At 44.5% G+C, this 23,001-nt stretch overlaps 1 protein-coding gene across 1 annotated transcript in view; it reads right to left on the bottom strand.

Annotated features, from left to right (window-relative positions):
- Positions 1-13,243: 13,243 nt before the first annotated feature.
- Positions 13,244-23,001, bottom strand: part of MAML3 (mastermind like transcriptional coactivator 3) — a 237,366-nt gene continuing 227,608 nt past the window's right edge. The window contains exons 5-7 of the mRNA XM_079306289.1: positions 20,514-20,729; positions 19,672-19,759; positions 13,244-16,402 (exon numbers count right to left, since the gene is read on the bottom strand). Coding sequence (XP_079162415.1) covers positions 15,441-16,402; positions 19,672-19,759; positions 20,514-20,729 — 1,266 coding nt within the window. The 3' untranslated portion in view covers positions 13,244-15,440. The remainder of the gene's footprint in view (positions 16,403-19,671; positions 19,760-20,513; positions 20,730-23,001) is intronic.

Raw genomic sequence — 23,001 nt, 5'->3', positions numbered from 1 at the left:
GCCCTGGTCTTTCAGATCAGAAATGTGGTTTGGCTTTCTTGCTGTGCTCTTTTGGAAAAAATGGGTAAGTGAAGCTGTGTGTCTTCTTTGGCACATCCACAAATGCAAACTGAAAGACTAAGCTGGAAGTGGAGGAGGAATTGGCAAACAGGAAAAGCCCCTGGATGCTTTATCTCTGCTCATGGAAGCGTTTTTGTTTTGAATCTCAGTGTTAGACCTAAGGTCCTCCTGAAGGTGACAGAAAGTGATTCAGGGCACAGAAAGTGATTCAGTGATTCAGTTTTTAGGTACATGTGCACCTAAACACAAAAACCACAATTCGAGGCAGTCAAGCCAGACTGTCTTACACTGGATTTTTTCACTTCTGTATATAAAACCTTGTATGTCTCAATTTGGGGCTAAAAAACAGAAGCACTCAGAGTCAGGAACCACTTTAAAAACACCACCAATAATACTGTGTGTCACATACACCAAAATGAAGTGACCAGCCATTAATTATGCAGGCATGCTACAAAAGCATAAAACGATATCTGCTTGGACTGAGGAAGGAAGTGAAGAAATGTTTACAAATCCTTTCACAACAATAACCATAAATAACAAGCAAAGGAGCAACTGCTTCAGTGATATTGCTGTCATTTGCTGTGCCTGCATCAGCAGCACTGCCAGGGAAAATCGCTGGTGGAGGAGAGAGGTTGCCAAGCAACATGAGACCCTGTCCAGGGCATCCCTCCCTGCTCAGGAGCAGACAAAGCTTCCCAGCACCACTGCTCTGCCAGCTGAGCTGGCATCCATCAGGAAAAGTGGGCTTGGTGTGAGCTGAGGGAGCAGCAGAGGGGAAGAGGGCAGAGCTTCCAGCTGGTGAGACCAAGGGGAGAAATGGCAATTGTGCCAAGGGGGGGTGAAGAAGAGAGCTGGGGATAGACAGGATGGAGTGGTCATCCTGGGAATGGGGTGACTTCAACAGCACTTGGATCAAACCCTGCTCCAGTGAAAGGTTGAATGTGAGTGGGGCTTTCCTGGCTGGACAGAGAGAGACAGAGGGTGGTAGAAGAACTCTGGAGAGGACTTTTTCTTTCCAAAACATGTCCATGTAAACATGGTACTTACCACATCAGCTCCTTGGATTATTTTTCTCAAGGAAGCTGACACCTAGGGCCTGTGTCAGCCAGATACCTGATCTCCACCATTAACCTCCTCTGTCAGCACAGCCAAGCCACACCAGATTTTGAAATTAATTTCAGGGCATCAGGCAACACATTTGATAGATCAGGGAGCAGCTGAATGTGTAACTGCAGCAGGCACTTTGGAAACCTGTCAGTTTTTCACTTGTGACAATGACTGGAGCTGCCAAATTCCCCCCTGCTGGTAGTTGGGGTTAAGCAAGCATCGCTCTGACACCAAAGCCCAACATTTACCAATAGTGTCTTGAAAAGTTGAAGATGCAAGCCATAAATCATGGCACACAGTGTCTCTGACAGAAGGCATGCTCAAGAGTGGACCAGAATGCAGGGCCTGGCTCACCAGATTCCTGAACAAATTGCTGAGATCTGCTTCATTGCCCAAAGGCATCAGATAAGGCTGAACATGGGCATGTGCTTCCTAAGCACTGCTGATTTCCACAAAGATGAAATTAAACTTCTGTTTGGATGAAAAGCCTGTCTTGAACAGAAGCGGTTCACCAGTTAAAATAACTGGTTGTCCAAGGTTAGGAAGGCAAAAACCAGCAAGTATTATGTTGTCACAAATCTACCACGTTTTGTGAAGGGAGACAAGAGATGTACAACCAACATAAATCTCTTGCTGAATCTTCATTAATCCCCTGCATTTGAGATATCAGAGCAGTTATGTTGGCCTGGGGATCAGCTTGCACTTGGTCAATACCAACAGGGGAATCCTTAAACCTCCCTTTGATCCAGGCATAAGCCATGCAGGATACACAGCTGGCAGACCAGAGCTGCTTTCTCCCAAGGCTTTCTGCTGCAAATGGGAGACACTACATGCAGAGCCAGTGGGACTGTGTGAGGCAGGAAATATTCCAACATCTGGCAGCACTGCTGCTTCCCAGCTGCCATCACTTATTGATGAGTTGTTTCTCGTGGCTGAAATGCTGTTTGTGCTGTGCAGGCAGGGTGATCATGGTGGTCCTCAGCAGCTTTAGCCTGAGAGGTGTGGAGCATAAACCAAGGCAGTCAGCATGGATGGAAAATCTGGGAGAGTAGAGTGGCTTCTCATCTTCAGGCATCATCACAGGCATTGACTAAAGAAATATGACTTTGCCTAACTCTCTCCTCAGACATGTGACTGCAAGGTCTATACTGTCTCCAGGTTTGTAGGATCTGCAGCACACATGAAATTCCTCACAAGGAAAGTCAAAGAAAAGAACAGCTTTGTTCACTGCATTTCCTCCTCCTCCTCTGCTGCTAAACAGGAGAGGCAGAGTTTGCAGAATTCACTTCCTGTGTTAGGCTGTACCTCTTTGCAGATTTACTGCTTGTTCCAGAAACATTCAGGTTAGGAGGAGGAGAAGGTCTGAGGCATGGGAGATGAGGAATATTTAACCTCTACCCAGTTTTCTACCCCAGCTGTTCCCTGATCACCAAATACATGCAGCTTTTGTGCAGCAGTGCAGGTGTTCTTGTGTGTGCACCATTTTCCTGAAGGAATTCTCCCAAGCCATTGCACTTTTGAGTTCCTCAGAGCTAAGAACAGGTGGAGATTTTTTTAGAGAAATAACTTTTTCTTTTAGCAGAATAGTACTGTTTTAACAAAAGACAACCCCACACTGTAATTACATAAAGTACTTCTTATAATAACCTAAACTCCTTTTGCTGCTGCTTTGAAAGCCTGTTGTGATTACAATGGGATATCATGCAAGATTGCCACAGTTTCATACACAACTGTTTAAATACATTATTCTCTATTACAGTCCAGAATTGCATCCCAGATATGTTCTTGCAATGACCAAAGTAAAAAAATATAATGATCCCCAAAGGCCATAAGAAAATCCAAGAGGTTTGTGGGCATGCAGGAATTTATGTGCTTAAAGCACATCAATCTTTTGTACACCCAGATGAGAACATCATGAACCAATTCTTTCCTGACTTATATTCAATATTGATGGAGGTGACACAAGGCTGCAGAAGGTGCAGTTCAGGGGAGAATCCAAACCTCTGCCTACCACTCTAGTTAATCCTCCAGACCTTACACTGGAATGGATAAAATGGACTATTTGTCCTTCCTCTGAAACCTCACACAAAGCACCTATGAAAAGACACCAGACATGGGTTACAATTGGATTTAGGAGGCAAAAAGAGAGAAAAATTGAAGGAATAAGCATATTTTCATCCTAGTTCACTTGTCTCATAGTTCTGATACATTTAAAACCTGAGTATAATCTGGTGCCACACAGGCCCATGTTCTTTGTAATATATGGTTGAAAAGCAAAATAAATGAATAAACTGCAGAGCCCACTATTGTTCCTGCTGTAGCTAAACTGATTTTGATGCACAAGCCAGCCTCATACATTGTAATAGCATTGATTTGCCCTATAAACATTGCCAGTGAAATAAATGAGAGTTCAGGTGTGTCCTTCCTTCCACCCAGAGGAGCCTCTCTGCTCTTCTAGGAGGTGTTCCAGAGTAAAAGATGCTGCACTGCCACTTATGACCTATCTTCAAGAAGCTGCACGCCAGCACAGGCTGAGCACTGTCCTTTGCAAAACTCTCTTCAGCTCTTCCAGAGCCAAAAACTGAGCAGATCTGGCAGTGTAATTCCATTAAAAGTGCTTAATTGATAGTCTGGCTTCATGCTTAAAATGCTTTCGGTCTCACTACCCCACTGCTACTTCACTTCCCATCTGCTCTGTCATGACAGCAGCTCTGGTCAACAGCAGCTTCTCCTGACAGAGGAGCTTATGCTGGTAAGACACCCACCAGTGCCTCTGAATTACATGACATTTCCCTGCTCAGAACCTCTGTTCCTGCCTCCTTTTATGTCAATCTTTGCTGAATTTTACATGCCCATCACCATTTTGAAATTCTCATCTTCTGAATAAAGTCAGAAAAAAATACAACTTCAATGTCATCTGGCCTTAAGCCCTTGTGTTTTAACTTTTCAAATGACCAGCTCTGTCAAAGTTTTCCTTCACATTTATCTATCAGCAAGGTGACAATACTCTGAACACTTCTGTGTCAGCTCCTAAAAACCACAGAGACTGTGTGGTCAGAAAGTCTACACCATACTACAACAAGTACTGCAATTAAAGGGCTTAAATCAGTAATTAAAGACTTATGAAGCACACACATCAAACTACTGTTATTACAGTACATCTACTCTTCCAATCTTTAGAAAGAACAATATTAACACCCAAGAAAATAAAATTTGGGAAGATAAAATAACCTCTTAAAAGTATTTTTTTTTTGTTAGCCCTTAAAATTAGCAAGTTTGATGAAAGGCAATGAAATGTCCCTTCACCATCAGCTGTAGGAAGTCAAAATAAACATCATACTGGTTTTGTTCCAGTGATCTTATGAGATTGCAAGGGCTAATGGCATTAAGCTTTCTGTTAGTTAGGTAATGAAAAATGCCCCTTGAGAGAATCTTTCCCAGTTTTAAGACTAGGCATAAGCTGTAGGAAGGGTGTTCCAGGCAGTGCCATGAGGGGAGGCATTCCTTCCTCTCTTTGCCAGTTTTTGAACCAGCCTGAGCAGCTCCTTTCTGCAGGCTGGCTCTTGTGCCTCTGTGTGTCAGAGCCATGCCATGTCCAGCAGAACCTGAAAATCAGAAGAAGGGACAGCACAAAGCCCTGCTCCTCCCTGGTGTGTCCCACACCAGCTGGTGATGGACACAGATGCTTCTCAAAAACACAACAAAAAGCCTTTGCTTCCAGAGAAGCTGCAACTGGAATCTAAAGATAAAGGAGCAGCTGAATCCACAGAGGCAATAAAGGCTGGTTTTGTTCTCTCTGTGCTTTCAGACAGGCAAGAAGTAGGCAGGGCTGAACTTTTCCAGGAACAAAACCTGGCTGCAATTTTGCACTCTTGTTTTCAGTAGCTGGTCTGTTTTATTTCCGGGGCAGGCTTTTCTTGCCATGAAAAGCACTGTAAGCCTCCCACCTGTTGTTTCACCTTCCTGCTCACTGAAATGCTCCCTCCCATACACACATCCTGTTGGCACACAGAAACTGCTGGGAACATGGCTGGGGATTTAATTTTGCTTCTGGCTGGCAGCTGTCTCTCTTCTTTCCATCTTCCAGCAATGTAAGAAAGAGCTGTGGGATGCATGGCTGGGGTTTGGGGAGGTTTCCACTGATTCTGAAGTATGAGAATTGTTTTCTGATAAACTGGTTGCTCTGCAACTTTAATTTCTGAGAAGTCCTAAAATTTTCCTCACCAGAGCGTTGTTTACTATCTGCAGTCTGAGAGGGAGTTGGCTTAGTGGGACAGACTTTTCCCTGTTGGAGAAACTAATTTCTTTTCAATTCTCTTTTGTTTGTTGAGTTCTTGGAACCATATATTATCAGTGGTTCTAACTAGCTCTAAAGTTACCCCAAAGCCATGCTGTGTCTTGATTTGAATCTTATTTAGGGACCTACACAACTGAAAACCTAAAAAATGAGAGTAAATCTGTGAAATACACCAGTACTGGACTGAAAGTGCTGTAAGAAAAATGTTTCCAGTAACAAACATACTCAGTGTATCTGAAATGAAATAAGAAAGCAAATCCTTATATCAAGCAACAAAATTATCAGATATTACAGCTCATGTTCTCATCATTACATCTCTTTAAGAGGTAAATGGATTTATATTATGCCTTGCTCTGAGAATCAAGGGTGGGATCACCATCCCTGGAAGTGTTCAAAAGGCATGTGCATGTGGCTCTTGGGGACATGGCTCAGTGCTGACCATGGCAGTGCTGGTTAAGGGTTGTACTCAAGGATCTTGGAGGTCTTTTCCTACCTTAATGGTTCTATTTGAAGGTTAGAAGGAGGCAAGTCTGAGAAGCTCTTTCTGCTCTGCATCAATCTAAAACTGCAGTATAATTTTTAATGCTTGGCATTGTTTTGTTTAAAATAATTTAAGTCATATAGTTGTGTTTACACCAGGGAACAAGACACATTTTGAAGGCATTTGTGCTATACTAGCATGACATTTAGAGCAAGATAAAAATAATTACTGTCTTTTTTTTCCAAATATGTACAGCACTGCCAACTTATCTAGCAACCCATTGATGTGGCTTGATTATTCATTTATTTGTTCTCAAACCTCAGCTACTGAAACAACATTTGTACCCAGCAGAAAGTTTAAGAATGTGACCCTTTCAGTTAAAAACAAACAACACAACAAATAAAAAGCACTGGAAATTTACATCCTGCTTTTCTGTCATCAGATCAGCTCCAATATACCCTGTGATCTTAATGTTTCTATCTGGTGGCAATGCTTATCATCAGCTTCTGAGAAAGTTCAGCTTGCTTGCCTTGATTTTTAAGCTAAAAGTGTGAAGGATTAAAAATAACCAAACAAAAACCCAGGCAATATTCAGAAAACTATCTAGGAAACTCATTGAATTCTACAGATGCTGACACTGTGAAGGGAGGTGAAAAATACACGTTCCTCCTTATGATGGATAACCTGTATTAGTAAATCTTAGTTAAAATCACAGCAAAGATGACATAATCTGGAGCTGCATTTACACCGACAATCTGACTCAAACCCGAAGAGAAACTTGTGCAAGGATCTGACCAGCTGACCTGATTTAAACCATCACAGCTTTCCAGCACGGGTAACCCAACAGGGATTAGTCCACGGGAGCTCAGATGAATGTTGTGAAACCAGAACTGCAAGCACGTGTTATAACCAGTTCACCTAAAGGCAGCAGCCCAACCTGTGACCTTTTCTTGGGAACTAAGAGCAGCACGCAGAGCACTCAGTGCTCTGTTTGCTCTTCTGTTTATCCTTCTGAGCTCCCAGTCCTGGCTTAGAAAGGTGCTAATGGGCAATAGCACCTCCCCGGAGCAGTGATGGAAGTCAGGCTTCACTTAGCAGCCCTCAGAGGTACAAGATTAAGTGTCTCAGAACCAGGAGTTATTCAAAGAATCAGGTCAGTTGAAGACTACTGGGCAAGAAATGCTCCAGGGTAGAAAAAAGGAACAGAAACAATGCAGGAGTTGGTTTCCAGTCATGAATCTAGTTTTAAACAGTTGAGATTTGTTTGAAACATTAGTGTTTTATAGACTGATGGGAAAACAAGAGAATGCAATGAAAGAGCAGAATTAATTCCAGTCACTGATACGGGAAAGAGCAGGGACACAGGAGTCCCACTACTCATCTAATCTGAAGGATGTCTCTGAACTAGCCAGTTTAAAATTAATTTTTGGTAACTCCAGGACCTAGAAAGACATTATTAAAAGTAATTACTTTGGTTGAATTGATTGTTTTTTCACAGGCTTTTAGGCCAGGCCATGCAAATTAATGTGCACTATCATGCATACATATCATACTGTGATACAGGTAGCAATAAAATGTTTGAGAGTAATGTTCTTTGAAAACTCCTTTGACCCATGTTTTCAGAATAAAGGTATTGGCTCAGTAATCATAAATACTACCTGAAGATGAAAGAAAAAAAAATTAAAAAAGAAGGCATTTACAAGACTGTTTTCCTAAAGGGCTCCAGTTTGTGATTAACAAATTACCCTCTGCAAAATCACTTACATTTATTTCAAGCAATCTCATCTGCTGTAACTGTAGTTGTAGTGGATAAGAATGAGACATAACATGCATTAGACAACTTGTTAGATAACATGATTCATTAGACACAGAAGTTTGCCTAATTCCTTAAAAATAAATTAATTCAGAACCACTGAGAAAAGATACAAATGATATATTGGTGGGAAAACTGATGTCCACAAATAAAGGTGTTATGGTCCTTGCCATAAGAAAATATATAATGTGTTGTCTGTGCCTTCATAAAGGCAGCTGGCCTCAGCAGAGTAATCCAAATTCCTCTGGCAGTCCCAATAATGCTGACCCACAAAACCTGCATACCAACAAGTGTGGAGATAAGTGATTAACATCACATCAATGAACTGGAATTCCTGCCTGTCTCTGCTGCACAGGCACTTGATTGAGGATTATTTGTCCTGTTTAATTCCATGTAGTTGGGATCCAGATCCTTGCCTAAGTTTAAATGCCAGGAAAATATTTTAAACAGCTTGTACCAGAGATTTCAAAAATGAGAAATTTTAAGGGTACCTAATGCTGGCTTGACTGTACTCCCACTAGATATAACAGCATTAAATTTAGTGACAACAAAACAAAGCCAAAGCTGACTCTCCTTGAAAATCCCACCCATAGTTCTTTTCCTTTCCAGACTAATGTTCTTTCAAATTTATTCTGCAGACAAAACTGTGTGGCACTTTACCCAATATAATTGACTGGCCTCTGGACTGCAGGATTTTTTTCAATCAAGGTAAATACTTCCTGCTTTTATCTTGGACTGAAAAATTTTACATCACTTTAAAAAATGTTGGTATTACCAGGAAGTAATTGTCTGTAGACACCTGTCCCCATTCTCTCAGTTAACAAGTTCTTCCTAGAAGAATGCTCAGTGACACTGAAATCCCCATGGCATTTCAGAGCCCCACCAGCTTTCCCTTCTCTGCAAACCAAGGAGCTCTCACAGAGCTAGAACCTGTTACAGCCTAACCTTTGCATTCTCCTTTATTAAACCTTTCCCAGCTAATGTTTTAGAAGTAGTTTTTTTGTTTGGGGTTCTCTTACAGTTGCATCTCCACTATGAATCCAAGAAGCACCACTTAAGTCAACAAACTGAATATAAAATAATACACATGCTCACAGACAGACACTTGAATCAGAGAAGATCATGGTTGCTAGCCATAAACACAGGTGCTGTCACATGTAAGAAATGAAAGATTATGATAACTTTCCCTTGAATAATGTTTCAGCTCTGTCCCACAGGTATGTTTACAGGATTTAATCCAGCTCACAGTGAAAGCTGTCCTCTGTAATACACACACAGAGTTTAAAACCACAAAATTAAAAAACACTGCTTAGTCCTGGATAATACAACTGACCTCCATACCCTGCTATCTATCAAGTGGAGATGACTTTATACTCTTCCCTCAGGGAGGTCAGAAAGCCAACTTCACTGCAGCTCCCTTCCATGTCCTTGGATAAAAGCTGCTATATAAATGCAAAGCAGGTTATTATCAACATAAATAGGATTCTCTTCCCAAAACAAACACTCCCCCTTAGCAAAAACTGCCATAATAATGCAAAATGACAGAGCCAGGTCAAGCCATAGTGCTCCAACCCACTGTCCAGTTTCTGAGATAATCAACACACTGGGGGGAATTAGGATTCCTGTCAGTTCCTGAGATGTCCTTTGGAAGGAATGCTTTGGGATATTTTTTGGGCAGTCCTATATCCACCTCTATCTGTAAACCCATAGGAAGAGCCACCTATAGTGACTGTGTGTAAGAATACATGTATCTCTTTTGAATTATTCTTCCCCAAGATAACTTCCTAAGTTATAGGCAGCTGTAAAAATTCCCAAATCAATATAACTAGAAAACATAACTAGAGTGGTTAGCTGTCTGCAATCCTATTATTTTTTTAGTTTTCTGACTGCTTTCCCCACCATATTAATCTTGTCCTTCTTAGCATTAGATTCCTTTCTGGGTATGTTGTGCAGGTTTTACACTACATGTTGTACACTACAGGTACTTCCATGGTTATGTCCAGTCTGTGAAAGGAAGGTAAGGAGCTGGATGCAGGTTAACAGCTCCAGGCTGTGCTATGAAGCTGGGCTGAGAGCACAGTTAATGAATGTTGGTGCACAGCATCTCCTGCTATGAATTCTGCTTTAACAAACGCTGGCAGTATACCCTCCACCATAAACACTGAAACACATGGTTTGTTTCATTTCACTGAAGGCACTGCACTGTCTTCTGTGTCCTGATCCAAGGCTCTCTTCCACCATCTATCATCAGACATAAGAAGAAAAAAGCACAATATATGCTTGCCATAAAATTAAAAGACTTGCAAGGTCTTCTAGAGGAAGATACAAAACAATCAGACTATTTAGTAGTGAACAATTCTACAGCAGCAGGAACATAGTCCTACAGGGCTATTTTCCATGGCTTGTGTACTGATATTCCTTCAGATGTTTTGCCTGAACCCCAAAAAGATGATAAGCTACATGTGAATAAAACATCAGAGCTCTTTCATAACAGTCCATTGCAATATCCAAAGCATGTTTTTCCTGAGCTGTTTACACTTGCTCCTTTCCCTACATTCCTGGAAAAGTTAGTAAGACAGAATGTCATGTCACATCTACATTTGCAATTCAATGTTCTCTTTCCCTGTACAACATTGCAACCCCACAAACAAATCACATAAAACTAAACCCATTAATTCACTAAGTAATTTAGTTGCAACTGGCACTGCAAGCATCAGCCCATCTTACCCATTGTCCTTTTTTTTTGGCAATGCTTCTGTGTCTTCCTTCACAGCTCTTCATTTCCCCCAGCAGTGCCTTCTGTTTTGTGCTGATGTAACACTTCCATGCTATATGCTGCTGCAAATCCTCATTTTCCAAGTATATCCAATCCCACTGCTGTATAAGCATACATGGAAATACTACTAACTTCAGAAAAATGTTTAAAACTTCACTTGGCCCTAAGTTTCTACAAAGGACTTTTGGATTTTATAATTTGGAATCTACTTACAGTACAACACATGCTCAAACATTCTTCTTATAGAAGTGGGGCCCTCCTGTGGGCATATCCCAGACCTCACAGGAAGCCTCCTCAAGACAAGCTGTGCCCAAAACCAGGACACTTGTGCAGTGAAGAGCCATCCTAGACAAAAAGGAAACACAGGTGCTCTGCTTGTGTTACAATTGGCTGGGGTGTGAGAAAAACTAGAAAAACATTCCAGAATACTCAGAGAATGACCACAGCTCTGGGAATCATAAAGTCACAGTGAAAAGTAAACTGACTTTAAAAACAGTTTTCTGCCAGAAGAAGGGAAAAGTCATGGCTTGCCACTGTGAGCTCAAAGTACACCAATGACCAATTTAAACTATATAGAAGAATGGAGATGCAAGGCCATGCCTCTTTTGGCAGCTCCTGATAATTCAAATTATTTAGGCAATGCTGAATATACTAATGAGAGAGCCAGCAGGAAGAAACTTACCTTGTCATGCCTCTGAAGACATGATTTGGCCAAAAATTCTGTACATTTACACTGGTGTTCAGTCAAATCTATACAATGAACATGCTTATTGTCTCTCTGTAGTGTACTGAGGCTGATAACCAGACCACAAGACAATTGAGAGGTGGATCAGATTCATAATAACCTTTCTTATTAAAAAGTTGGACACATATGGATACATGGCAGTGGAACAAGATAATCTTCAAGGCTCCTTCCAACAGAAGTAATCCTGTGATTTTATTAATTTAGCTCAGATAAAAGACAGCCTAGTGCCTGCAGGTAGCAAAGGCTGAAATGGCATTGGAAACCATAATATTAAACAAGTACAAAGATGTAAGACCTGAATCCAACAATGTTTGCTGAGGGGAAAAAGAACATGATGGTGAACAGGCTGGAGCTGACACAGCTGCAGGAAGGATGGCACTCCACCACCTACCTTCAGGGAGAAAGTACATCAGGGCCAGATTGAACAACCACAGAAATCATCAAAAATTCTTCCACCAAATTTCCTTCCATGGACTGAAATATGAAAAATCCACCTACCAACCTGTCAGTGATGCCTTCAGCCAGTCATAGTGTTAGAGGTTAGGATTTTTCCTTTTTTTTGTAGTGCTTTGGTGTGTTGCTTCTCTTCCTCTTCCTATGTATGGACAGGCCATACATGTCCAACATATCTATGTGCACATTCCTAAAGGCTTCTGACAACACAATTCTCACACTTTTGTAGCAGTAGGTGATAGGGAATTACTCCAAGCATGTCTTTATCCTTCTCCAGTTTTCCCATTTTCTCCAATTTCTACGTCCAGCTATGCATTTCCCTTCTTCCCTCCCACCTCATCTCCATCTTGTCTCCTCCCCACTCCCTATTTTTGCTCCCAGCACTGAATAAACCTCTAACAGACCCAATTAAGGACCAATTTCCCTGCAGCACCTGCCTGAGCACAGGAAGCTTTGGCAGCCCACCTTGCTGGAGACAGGGGCACAGTGGCAGAAGGTGGAGAAGCACATCCCATCCAGCAGCTCATGGCAGGGATGCAGGGATTCGCTGGCAGCTGGGAATCCTGGCATGGGCCACACCTGGCCTGTTACTGCTGAGGTCTAACACCTGGAACTCCACCAGGTGCCTTGGTGCAGCCACACAGAAAATCCAGGGCTGGTTCACACCTGCCTGCCTGCATTCCCTCCCCTCATGAGGCGCAACAGTGGGGCAAGACATGATCCATATACACCAGGTATATGACTCATTTAACCATCTTTTATTTGGGTTTCTTTTTTTTTTTTTTTTTTTTGTCTGTTTTTGTTTTGTTTCTTTTTCTTTAAAAGCTGTCTGTTAACATCAGGTATTTTTCTACGTTTTCAGACTCTGTACAGGTCTTAAAAGGAAATAAGCAATGCTTAATGTACAAAGTAAAACCAGAAAACTAGAAAAATCTGAATAAAATGGAGCAAGTTGCTGTCAGGGATACAGTACAAATTGGTAATTAGATGCCATCTGAAGTGCAATACCACTGCAGTAAGGATGAGTCAAGGAATGAAATAAAAATACTCTATTTTAAACAAACAGTATATATATATATATATTTATATATATATATTTATATGTATATATTTTACAGATAGTAGACCCAGTGATATCTGTAGAATTGTAAAAACATATTTACAAATGACTTTTTTTTAAACATTACATATACATCAGCACCATAGTAAGAAAGGAGAAAAAAAAAAAAAAAAGTCCCCAATCAACCCAAATCTAATAAAATCTATTCTCTAGTACTTGATCCCAGTATGGAGTATTTGGAGGAAGCTTTACAAAGACAACTGCACCACCATGTACCATCAAAGCCTGTCTCTCCCCCGTGCACACTGGCTGCTGTGTGGTGGGTGTGTGTGTCTAAGCTCTCCTTCCATCTCTGTGTTGAGAGGTGAGCCCTGCTCGCTCCCACCCAGGGCAGGGGGGCTGTGCTGTCCCCAGCACTGTCCCCTGCCTCCCCACAGCTCTGTCACACAGCTGTGTGCCCCCTGCTCACACTGACACACACAGACCACAGCACCCCGGTCCCTTCAGGGTGCTGCTGCTCCCAATGTTTGCCTATCCCTTCCATTCTGACCGAGGGTGAACCAAAACCTTTGGCTGGTGCTCCCTTTCACTGAATTAGGGCACAACCTGGCTCCTGCTGAAGCAGCAGGCATGCTAACCATGCTCACCATCCTCAGCAGGAGCTGGAATTGGCCCTTGTGCTGTATTTTATAAAGGGGTCAGCTAAAAGATGTGATTAAAGCCATTTAAAAAAAAACGTAGCAGTCAGGGCAGGCTGGATTGATGTGCTCCTCTTGAGCACATTAAAAATGCAGCTTGTCCTGCTGCACTGCAGCATTTAGAACAGGTAACTCCCCACACTAGGCAAACCCAGCTAGGGAAATTGCTCAAAAGGGAGCCTCAGTGGGGCACTGAGATGGTTTCAGGCTCATTTGCTCTCCCTCTCTAATGTGATGCATGTCTGTGCTCCACAGGGAAAAGTCAGGGCATGAAACTGCCAAGTGCCAAGGCCCTCAGCCTCCATGAATTTAGGGGCTCAGCAGCTGGCATTGCTGGGCCCAGGGAGAGCAGCACAAAAGGAGATGACCTGGAATTGGGACTGGCACTCACTGCTGCAGAGCACATGGCTCACAGAGAGCAGTGCTAGGCCAGAGGGTGCTAAAGCTCTGGGCTGTGGGTCATGTTAACATTTCTTATATGCACAACTATATAACCTGATGAACAGCTCTCAGCTGAAAACACTAAGGAGGTAATAGGTTCCAGAAAACAGCCTTCAACTGCAGTTTGGGAACCCTGCTGTGCACACTCAGAATGGCTGGTGACTTCAGTGTTGTGTGAGATCTGTCACAACTCCATCACAGGCTGCTCAGCACTGGATATAGTGATAGATCCCTATTATCTAAATCTTTATTTCGGCAGACCCCATGTTTGTAATATCAATTATTTTATCCACTCATTAATGTTCTTTACAGTAGTCCTTCACTGACTCCTGTTCTTCAAACACTGCAGTGAATTTTATACCAGCAAACCAGAGAGATTAGACCAAACATCTGGTTAGAACTGAACATATCACACTGAGAGCCCAGACACCCTGGGGTAATACTACCTGCCAAAGCTGCACTTTTCCAGAGGGGAGGAGAAAGTCTTCCTGTGTGCCAAACCCTCACTGGCTGTTTTCTCATGCCTGTTTTCTCCTCCCCTGCCTGGTCCTTTGTGGCTTGCCTGAAAAAAAGAAGTGCAGCCAGCTGAGCTTGCGTTACACTGAAGGAACAGGAGAGGAAGGGAATGAACTGAGAACATCCTGGGGAGGAAGGAGAGGGAGGGACCAGCTGAGGAGCTCTGGTGATGCCTCTTGGTACCTCCCAGCCCTTCAACACCCCAGGCAGCCAGGCTGTGCCAAGTGCTCTGGCTTGGGAAGCACTGTTTCAAGTCCCAAGGGGACTAAGCAGTTCATTAAGTTTACCCACCACTAGGCTGTCTCCAGCAGCAGTCACATAATCAATCTGCCCTCACAACACTGCCACATTTATGTTCTCCTGTGCTTGTAGTGGGGTTTATCACTCTGCAGTGAAAACAGTGACCTCCCTGTGATTGTTTAGGTTTGTCATGTGTGTTGTGCATTCCCTCAGGACAGCCCACACAGGCAGCCCCACTGGCCTGGCCATGGCTCTCCCAGACCTGCTTGTCCCCAGGGCTAAGCCCATTTCTGACCAGGGCCTGTGCAATCACCCTGGATATCTGTAGGCTTTGCTCCCAACTCTTCCATCTGCTTCCCTGGCTGCTGCAGTGTGCACAGTCATGAGATATTGGGACCACCCCACACCACTGTGCAATGAAACCTCTTTTTAAGTGGGGAGAAGAGGAATTTTCCCAGCCAGATGCATCAGCTGGCTTTTCCAGTTTCCCCATCCTGCCTCACACACACACAGAGTGGATTGCTTGGTGACAGTTTTGGGATGCTGATATTTTCATCATCCCCTGAAACTTCTGAAGTTGGCTACAGATCAGCTTGGTTTGCACAACTAGAAACGAGAGGAAACAAAATTACCCCAAACCAAACCAAGACAAACAAAACCCAACAATCCAGGGATGGGGAGAACATCCAACTCCCTCTTCGCTCCTTCAAACGTAACAAAACGTAACCAAAGCTCCAGCCCACACAATCCCATTCACTGGGGATTTCCAAACAACTCATCCAGTTCTTGAATCCACTCATCCCCTGGTCCGCCCTTAATAATGGAGTCCACGAGGTCTGTGCCCTCTAAGCTGGAGAAGGACCCGGCTGTCCCTCCATTGCTGTAGCTGTAAGACAAGTCCTGGGTGGCATTCCTGTCGTAGGGCTGGCCCTGGCCGCTCTGGGCGAAGCTCCCGGCCACCATTTGCTGCGCTGGGGGCTGGCTGAAGCCCGGCATGGCCGGCAGCGCCTGGCCCAGCGCCGGCACCACCATGGGCCTGGCCTGCTGCCCGGGCAGCGGCTGCAGCAGCTGTCTGCCCATGGCAGGGTTCAGGGCTCTGCCCGTCCCCGCCGTGTCGGCGGCCGGCTGGCCGAGTCCCTGCGGGAAGTGCTTGGCCAGCCGCGGCGGCCCGGCCGGCAGGGCGTAGGCGCTGCCGTTGTTGAAGGGCGCCATTTCGCCGCTAGTCCTGCCGGGCACGGCCTGCAGGCCCCGCTGCTGCCAGCCCTGCGCCCCTGCAGGGACAGTCCCCACCAGGCTCTGCAGCCGCGGCGCCTGCGGCCTCGGCAAGGCCTGGCCCACGGCTCCTTTCATCTGCTGCTGGTGCTGGGGAACGGCGGAGTTCACCAGCATGCTCTGGCCAAAATTCCCCACCATGGCCACCGCTTGTCCCGAGGCAGGCTGCCTCGTCCCCTGGCCCGCGCCGTGCGCCGCGCCCACGCCGCTTTGGTTTGGGTGCTGCAGCACTTGGCTCATCCCCGTGCTCAGGCTGTACAGCCCCGGCTGGCCGGAGGAGGCGTTGCTGTAGGGAGCCATGCCCATGTCCGACTGGCCCGCGGTGCTGGGGGTCTGCGACGGAGCCATGGCCATCATGCCGGCGTTCTGGGCCAGCATTCGCGACGTCCTCATGCTCTGCAGCGCTGCTTGGCTCCTCACGGCCACTGTGTCCTGGGGCAAACCTGCACCAGAAAGGGAGGAAGGTAAGAAAAAGCCCACAGCCCTGTAAATCTTAATTAACACGCTTCTTCATAAGAGTGAATCTGTAGGAGCATCCTCAGCAGCACTTACCTTCTTCAGCTACACCTAATCCAGCTTCTGTTGGAGTCAGTGAGCTAGGGGTCTCTTTGAATTCTGAGTGGAGGGATTGAATAAGTCTTAGAGTGAGTTCTGATGTTTTTAGTCAGTAAAAGGCCTCAGATACCACAGCAGTAGCTTGTGTTCTACTGAAGGTTGCAAATATACTGATATCTTCAGTAGAGGCTCCAGGCCCACAGTTGCAGACAGGACTTAGACATAAGAGAGTTATAATAAGAATATTGCTTGCATTTCTTAGAACAAGATAGATTCTATGCATAGTGTTACACATAACCTGGTGTGCTTAACCTAGTTAACCTGTATTCTTAACCTAGTTAGGAAACTAGAATTCTAATAGGTTAAAGAGTGGTGGTCTGAGTTTGCATCTTATCTTGTTGGGAAAATCCTATATAACAGTATGTATTAGGAGAGTTATTGCTTGTCTGTGTACTGTTGAGGCTGATGTGCTTTGTAATAAGATGTGCTTTGTAATAAATAATCTTTTTAACTATTAGCTGCTTTGTTATTAAGATTATCTGATGAAGTAGGAGCCTAAAGAGCTCCATGAGTGCCATAGAGCAGTGGGGGTCAGAAAGAACCCCCCACATCAAATTCCACAAGCTTCTAGCTAGCAAATGGGAAAACTTCCACCAGTCTTATTCATTAGCAGCAAAGCAGCTGAACTTCAGCTCACCATTTGAAGCTCTCCTTTAAATATCTCCATTGTCTTTCAAAAGTAAGCCTTGAAAATGGAAATGTCAGTCTCAGAAGGCCAATCAATTTTTTTAATAGCTCAGGAGGCATAAATGAATGGATTTTCTATAGCATAGCTACTGATTAATTCTATGGAAAGAAGAAAAATTGGGTTTTTGTGGACATTGAAAGCAAGGAGAGTGTATTAGTGAATCAATACTATAAGCACATTTTACTTCACCTTAGGCCAGTGATGGGAAACCAGAAAATCCTGGCCTTGTTAAATTCCACACTGTGACAGATAACTTAACCATGCCTGTGTCTTCCTTTCAGGGGTAGGGGGGAGCCATTGATTTCTGGGGAGCTAATATGCTTCTATATTTACTATCTTTAAACAAAGACAATTACCTGGAGCTCAGATTATGGTTCATTGTGGACTTTTCACTACCAAACACAACAGTCAGATTTGAGTCACTAACTAAATAGTCAGATTCTTCAGGTTTGAGCCACTGACTAAATACAACATGTGGCAGGTGAAGCTTGGAGTCTATGAGGCACACAGTTGCTCCAGGCTCAAATGTTATTAAATGCCAGATGTAAGTATAAAATCATTGCTTAAAGTACAGAACTGTACAACAGAATCTGAATGTTCCTAAATCAGCCCCTATTTGTCATCCCTCAGTGCAGACAACATCCCTGATCATCCATGGGGAGTGGAGAGCACTCCTGTTAGTGATGTTGGCTTGGTTTCCATGAGAAAGGGGTCTGGGGAAAGGAAGCAACATTTCTATACATGCCATTCTGTTACATAATGCAGAGGATGGCTACAACTCCCTTTTCTGCAGCACCACAAGCTTATGGTGGGTGTTTTTAGCTCCAGCACACAGCTAAATGAAACATTTTGTAGCATGAAGTGAGACCATCTGGATCTCTCTGGAACAGGCCACATGTAGTGGCAGCTTTTACTTTATTCATGCCATCAAACTGCTTTCTTAATGATTGGCACTGGGGTTCCCTTGATTTTTCTTAACTTAGATCAGCTCCTTCCATGATTAGAAACACTCTTTTTGCCACAACTCCAGCAAGTGCTTAAGATAGAGATAATATTAAAATCTGAATGCACCTTTAGCTATTTTTAATTGAAAATGGCCATTGAAAAGCTCCAAAGGAATCACTAACAGCAAGTGGTTCACATACTACTTTTGTTAACTCCTGTACTTGGCATAAATGACAGGAGATCAGACAAGGAGTAGTTAAAAGAGAGATGCAACAGATTTCAAGGTTTTAGGCCACCTTCTGGTCTCATTTACACATAACCTACTGCACTGGATTACATTCATGCGACTAAAAAGGAAAAAAATGGTGAACTATTTAAATTAGTTCATTTATGAAAATGAATTCCTTGCTCTGTCAGATTAGCCTAAACTCTCTTCTCTGTCTCTTTTAAATAATACATACAAAGGCAGTGTTTCAAAGAAGCATGAATGCAGAGGGATTGTATGTCTGCATCTCAGTGGATGGCTGTGCACACACACTCCTTGATTTTGGAAATGAATTACTGTAAAAGTAATTTCATACAGAACTTATGGTGCCAAAGATGAAAATGAGAAGGTGATTAGAAGAAGCCACCCTGATATATGCCAGTAGAAGATGAGGCTGCCTCTTCATGTCCTGGGAACCTGGCAATGTGAAATGTCCAGAATTGCCTCCCTCGTTTTCTGTTGCATCTACATGCCATTATCACGAATATACAGCTCAAGTGTGTGTTCATTTCATGTCTTTATAGAAGTCATGGTTAGTAAAGACATTCAGATGATGCTTTGCACCTAAAAAGGTCAGAAAAAAACCCCAACTTCTCTTCCTAAGCCAAAATGATTGCACTTACATTTTCAGTTCCCTTGGAGCACATTGAAATAATACTTGTGCTTTTTTTGAGATCATTAAAAAAATCTCTATTTACAACTCAGATATTTCTCTGTGTTTCCCACACCTGACATTTATCAGTCCCTTCTCCAGGTAAGCAATGACCTCTCTGAAATTCTCTGCTGATCGAATTAGATAAAATGGGGAATGACAAGATACAGCCAGAAATGCTAGCAGGAAAAAAATCTTCAAAAGAGTAGAGGCCAACAAGAAAAATCCATGAATGAATCCATGATGTCTGAATGTCAGAGGCAAAACAAATATTAAAAAAAAAAAAAAAAAAAGAAAAAAAAAGAAAAAAAAAAGGAAAAAGCAAGAAGTTTTCACTGAAGGGAGCAGAAAGGAAACTATAAACTTAACTGAATATGCAAACTTGGGCATTTTACCCTTTGGTAAAATATGTGGTGTGTACAACAGCCTATATTCTTCTTCTGGCACACTGCTTAAACCCTAGTAAGTCACAAACTGCACAAGCTTTCACAAATTTGTTATCTTAAGGGCATTGACTCCAAAACAGGAAAAACAATTTGACTTTTACCTTGGAATTGATTGACCTGTTGCACTGGGTACGGGCTTCGCTGTTGATGCAGGTGCTGCCGAGGCAAATGTGACTGCTGCTGCATCTGCTGCAAATGAAGGACAGAAAGAAAGCAGAAGAGATGATTAATTAATCAATGGGCTGGTGGCAAAGCTGCAGAACTTGCAGTGGTTCTTATCTGGTGAGGTGTTCTGGAGAGACAGGCAGAATCATCTGGAGGGGCCTCCTCAGAGCACTTGGGCTACTCAGCACTCAGACTCTTTTTGGCTCAAAAAAGGAACATGTGTAGATGCTGGAGCATGCCAACATCATCACTCCTTACTTACAGCCTTTTCATCCTGACCTCTGCAGCATGAGCTTCATTGTCTTCAGGCAGAAAGGAGAGGGAGGGATGTGACTTGGCTCACCTAGATCTAAGGACAACTGTAGACACACACACACACTTCCCTCAGTCCTGTCCAGAGGTTTGTGTTCCTGGTGCAAGACTTTGCTCCATGTCTGCACTTACAATACTCAGCTGCAAGGATTACTGCATCGTCACCCAAGCAATGCTTCAAGAGGACTGCAGCCACCTTTTATATGGACTGCTACCACCACGCTAACTAGCAGGGTGTCAGGTTGTATTCTGACTCTCTCAGTGGTTTTTCTTTAGTACTATTGCATGCATTTTATTTTTCTCTCTTTTCCTATTAAATTGTATTTCTGACTTGGAGTCTCTCACTGGTTTTGCTTTCAAAACCATTACAAGAGAGAATTCCAAATCTAGAAGGAAGGGCTGGTGCCGTACTGTCTGCAGCACTCACTTCATCCCAGCACATGTTGGGAACAGATGGATACCGTACCTGCTCCGCTAGGATCTGCTGCTGCTGCTGCCTGTGCTCCCGGAGAAACTGCTGCTTCTGCTGCTCCATCACCTGGAGCTGTGCTCTCTGCTCCATCAGCATCTGCTTCATGATGGCTGCCTGGGGCTGGCTCCCCAGGAAGTGTCCCCCGGAGCTGCTGCCCGTGACAGAGGGCTGCATGGGCCCCGTGGGTCGTGACAATCCCACCTGGTGCTCCTGCAGACAGAGGGAATGCCCGGTTACCGTGTGCTCCACAGGCAGGGAAATCCCAGCTCACCCAGCCGATGGTACAGCACATGGCACAGAATCTCTGGGTGAAGCCTGGAGAAAGACCGACCCATGAACTGCTCCCACAGGGAATGTTTTCCTCTTTTCTCCTGGAATTCAAAGCCCCATAGGTAAAGCAAGAGCATTTCATAATTAATTAATTAATAGTGAAATAATGAAGTTGTGAACTAAGTTCTTTTTGTTCCTCAGAGTCATGTTTTTCTAAACTTTTTCTCCTTTCTCAAGGGGACAAGTATATTTTCTCTTTCTTTCCGTTTCCCTCTCTCTGTAATAGCAATTTAACACAGCCCTTGGATTGAGAAGCCAAAGCGTTAGGTGCACACAACCAACAGTGGGAGCTGCCAGCACTAATTCCTCTCCAGAACCTCAGGATTTAACTCCATTATGTGTTTATTCAATATTTCCATCCTGCAGACCAGAGTGTGCGGCTGGAAGGAATCGGGGCAAGCGCCTTCCCTGCACACACCGCACTCTCTCTTCATGTTCTAAACCCCATTTGCTGCCTTTTAGCGCTGGGAAAAGCACCGGCGGAAGGTGGGGAGGGCAATCCCAATCCGCGTCCCGGCGGAGGGGTCAGGATCGGGATCAGCGGAGCCGTCCCGGCGCTGCCGCCGCCGGCAGGTGGCGCTGCTGACCCGCGGCCCTGCCCGAGCGGGGCCGAGCGGAGCCGAGCGGAGCCGGCTCTTCCCGGCATCTCCGGGGAGCATTCCCGGGACTCGGCTGCGGTCTCCAGAGCCGCCACCGCCCAGCCCGAGGCTGTCCCGCGGCCACGGCGAACGGGACTCGCCGCCAGCGCTCCCTAGGGGCACCACGCCGTCCTTGATGCTATTTGAAAACTAGAGACTGCCTGCCCAGTCCCTGCCTCGGGTGTTAAGATACCCATAGAACCTCTTCAACTAATGAATAGAGACGAGAGGTACTTATTGAAAACCACCAGCTTGATGGAAATGTCCTGTATCATCATCATCATCATCATCATCATCACTTCAGCATCCTTTGTGCAAAGCCTGCCAGGGTGATGCTCAGGTTCACCTGCCTCGCCAGGTGTTATGTCAGTCACTGTGCAGAAAGGTCATGGTGCAGCACCCACCTCAACCCACGCAGGGAAAGGGTTAAGTTCAGTGCTGGAGTGTAGCTTGGGAAACGAGCATCAGCCTTTCTGCATGAAGGTCAGGTTTTCAAGGACCCCGAGGAAATAACAAAATAGAATTTGTCCACATCTCTGCTTTTCACAGACACTCCCTGAAGGGCTCTCTGCTGAAAGGCAGCTCTCCAATACTTAGGTTCTTTCCTCTTTAACAGGTTTGAAAGTTCTCTCCCTATTTCCCTTTCCAGTTCTCCCTCCATCCCGTCACCCACTGCACTTTGCACTTTACAACCTGGTCAAGCACAGTCCCTGCAGCATCCCAAGGGCCAGGGCTGCAGCAGTGGCTGGGTCTCCCCCAATCTGGATTCAGGGAATCACCTCCTGCACCAAACCCTACACCCACCCCTGTCGCTGAGCTCCTGCTTTCTTTGCTTTGGGGGGACACACACATTTATTGGCTGTCTCCAGCAGAGCTGGTGGCAAAGGCTTTTTCCTACCACCCCCGGGCCCTCCCCCAGCTTCTGATGAAGTCATCAAGCTACCAATTGCATAACTGATGCACAGGACTATCCTGTGTTATACTGGGATATGGGCCAACTGCTTCCATTTATAGACAAAAGCAGGGCCATGCTGCCAAAATAACAGAGCCTTTGCTGCAGCCACTACAAGGCAAGGAAAAAGGAGGGGGAAAACCCCAGGAGCCGAAGGGCAGGCTGTGAAGTGACATCCCTTGGAGCTTCCTCTGTGAGCTTCAGTGCACAGCTGCCTTTGGGGCTGCAGCCTTTAAAAATAAAATCTCCCTGCAGAACTCCTGTCCTGGCTCCTAATGCACACACAGGTACAGCTCAGGGACATGCTCACCCCATGCAGAAAGCACTCCATTCTATGATGGATTATGTTATAAATTCATTCTGGAGTTTAAAAGGAAGAAAGCTTTGAAAGGAGCCCCAGCAGCTGATGGGAGCCTGGTGCACTGCAGCCACAGCAGCTGAAGGAAATGCAAACATTAGCACACAGGTGTCACTTCCAGTGTTGTGTGTTTAGTCATTTCGAGGCACATCATGAAAACTTCCTGTTTCTGCTAGAGCCAGACCTTCTTCATTTAGACCATGC

This window comes from Erithacus rubecula (genome assembly GCF_903797595.1).
Source record: "Erithacus rubecula genome assembly, chromosome: 5".
Lineage (NCBI taxonomy): Eukaryota > Metazoa > Chordata > Aves > Passeriformes > Muscicapidae > Erithacus > Erithacus rubecula.
The sequence above is the reverse complement of the archived record's forward strand: the minus strand, read 5'-3'. Positions and strand labels throughout refer to the sequence as shown.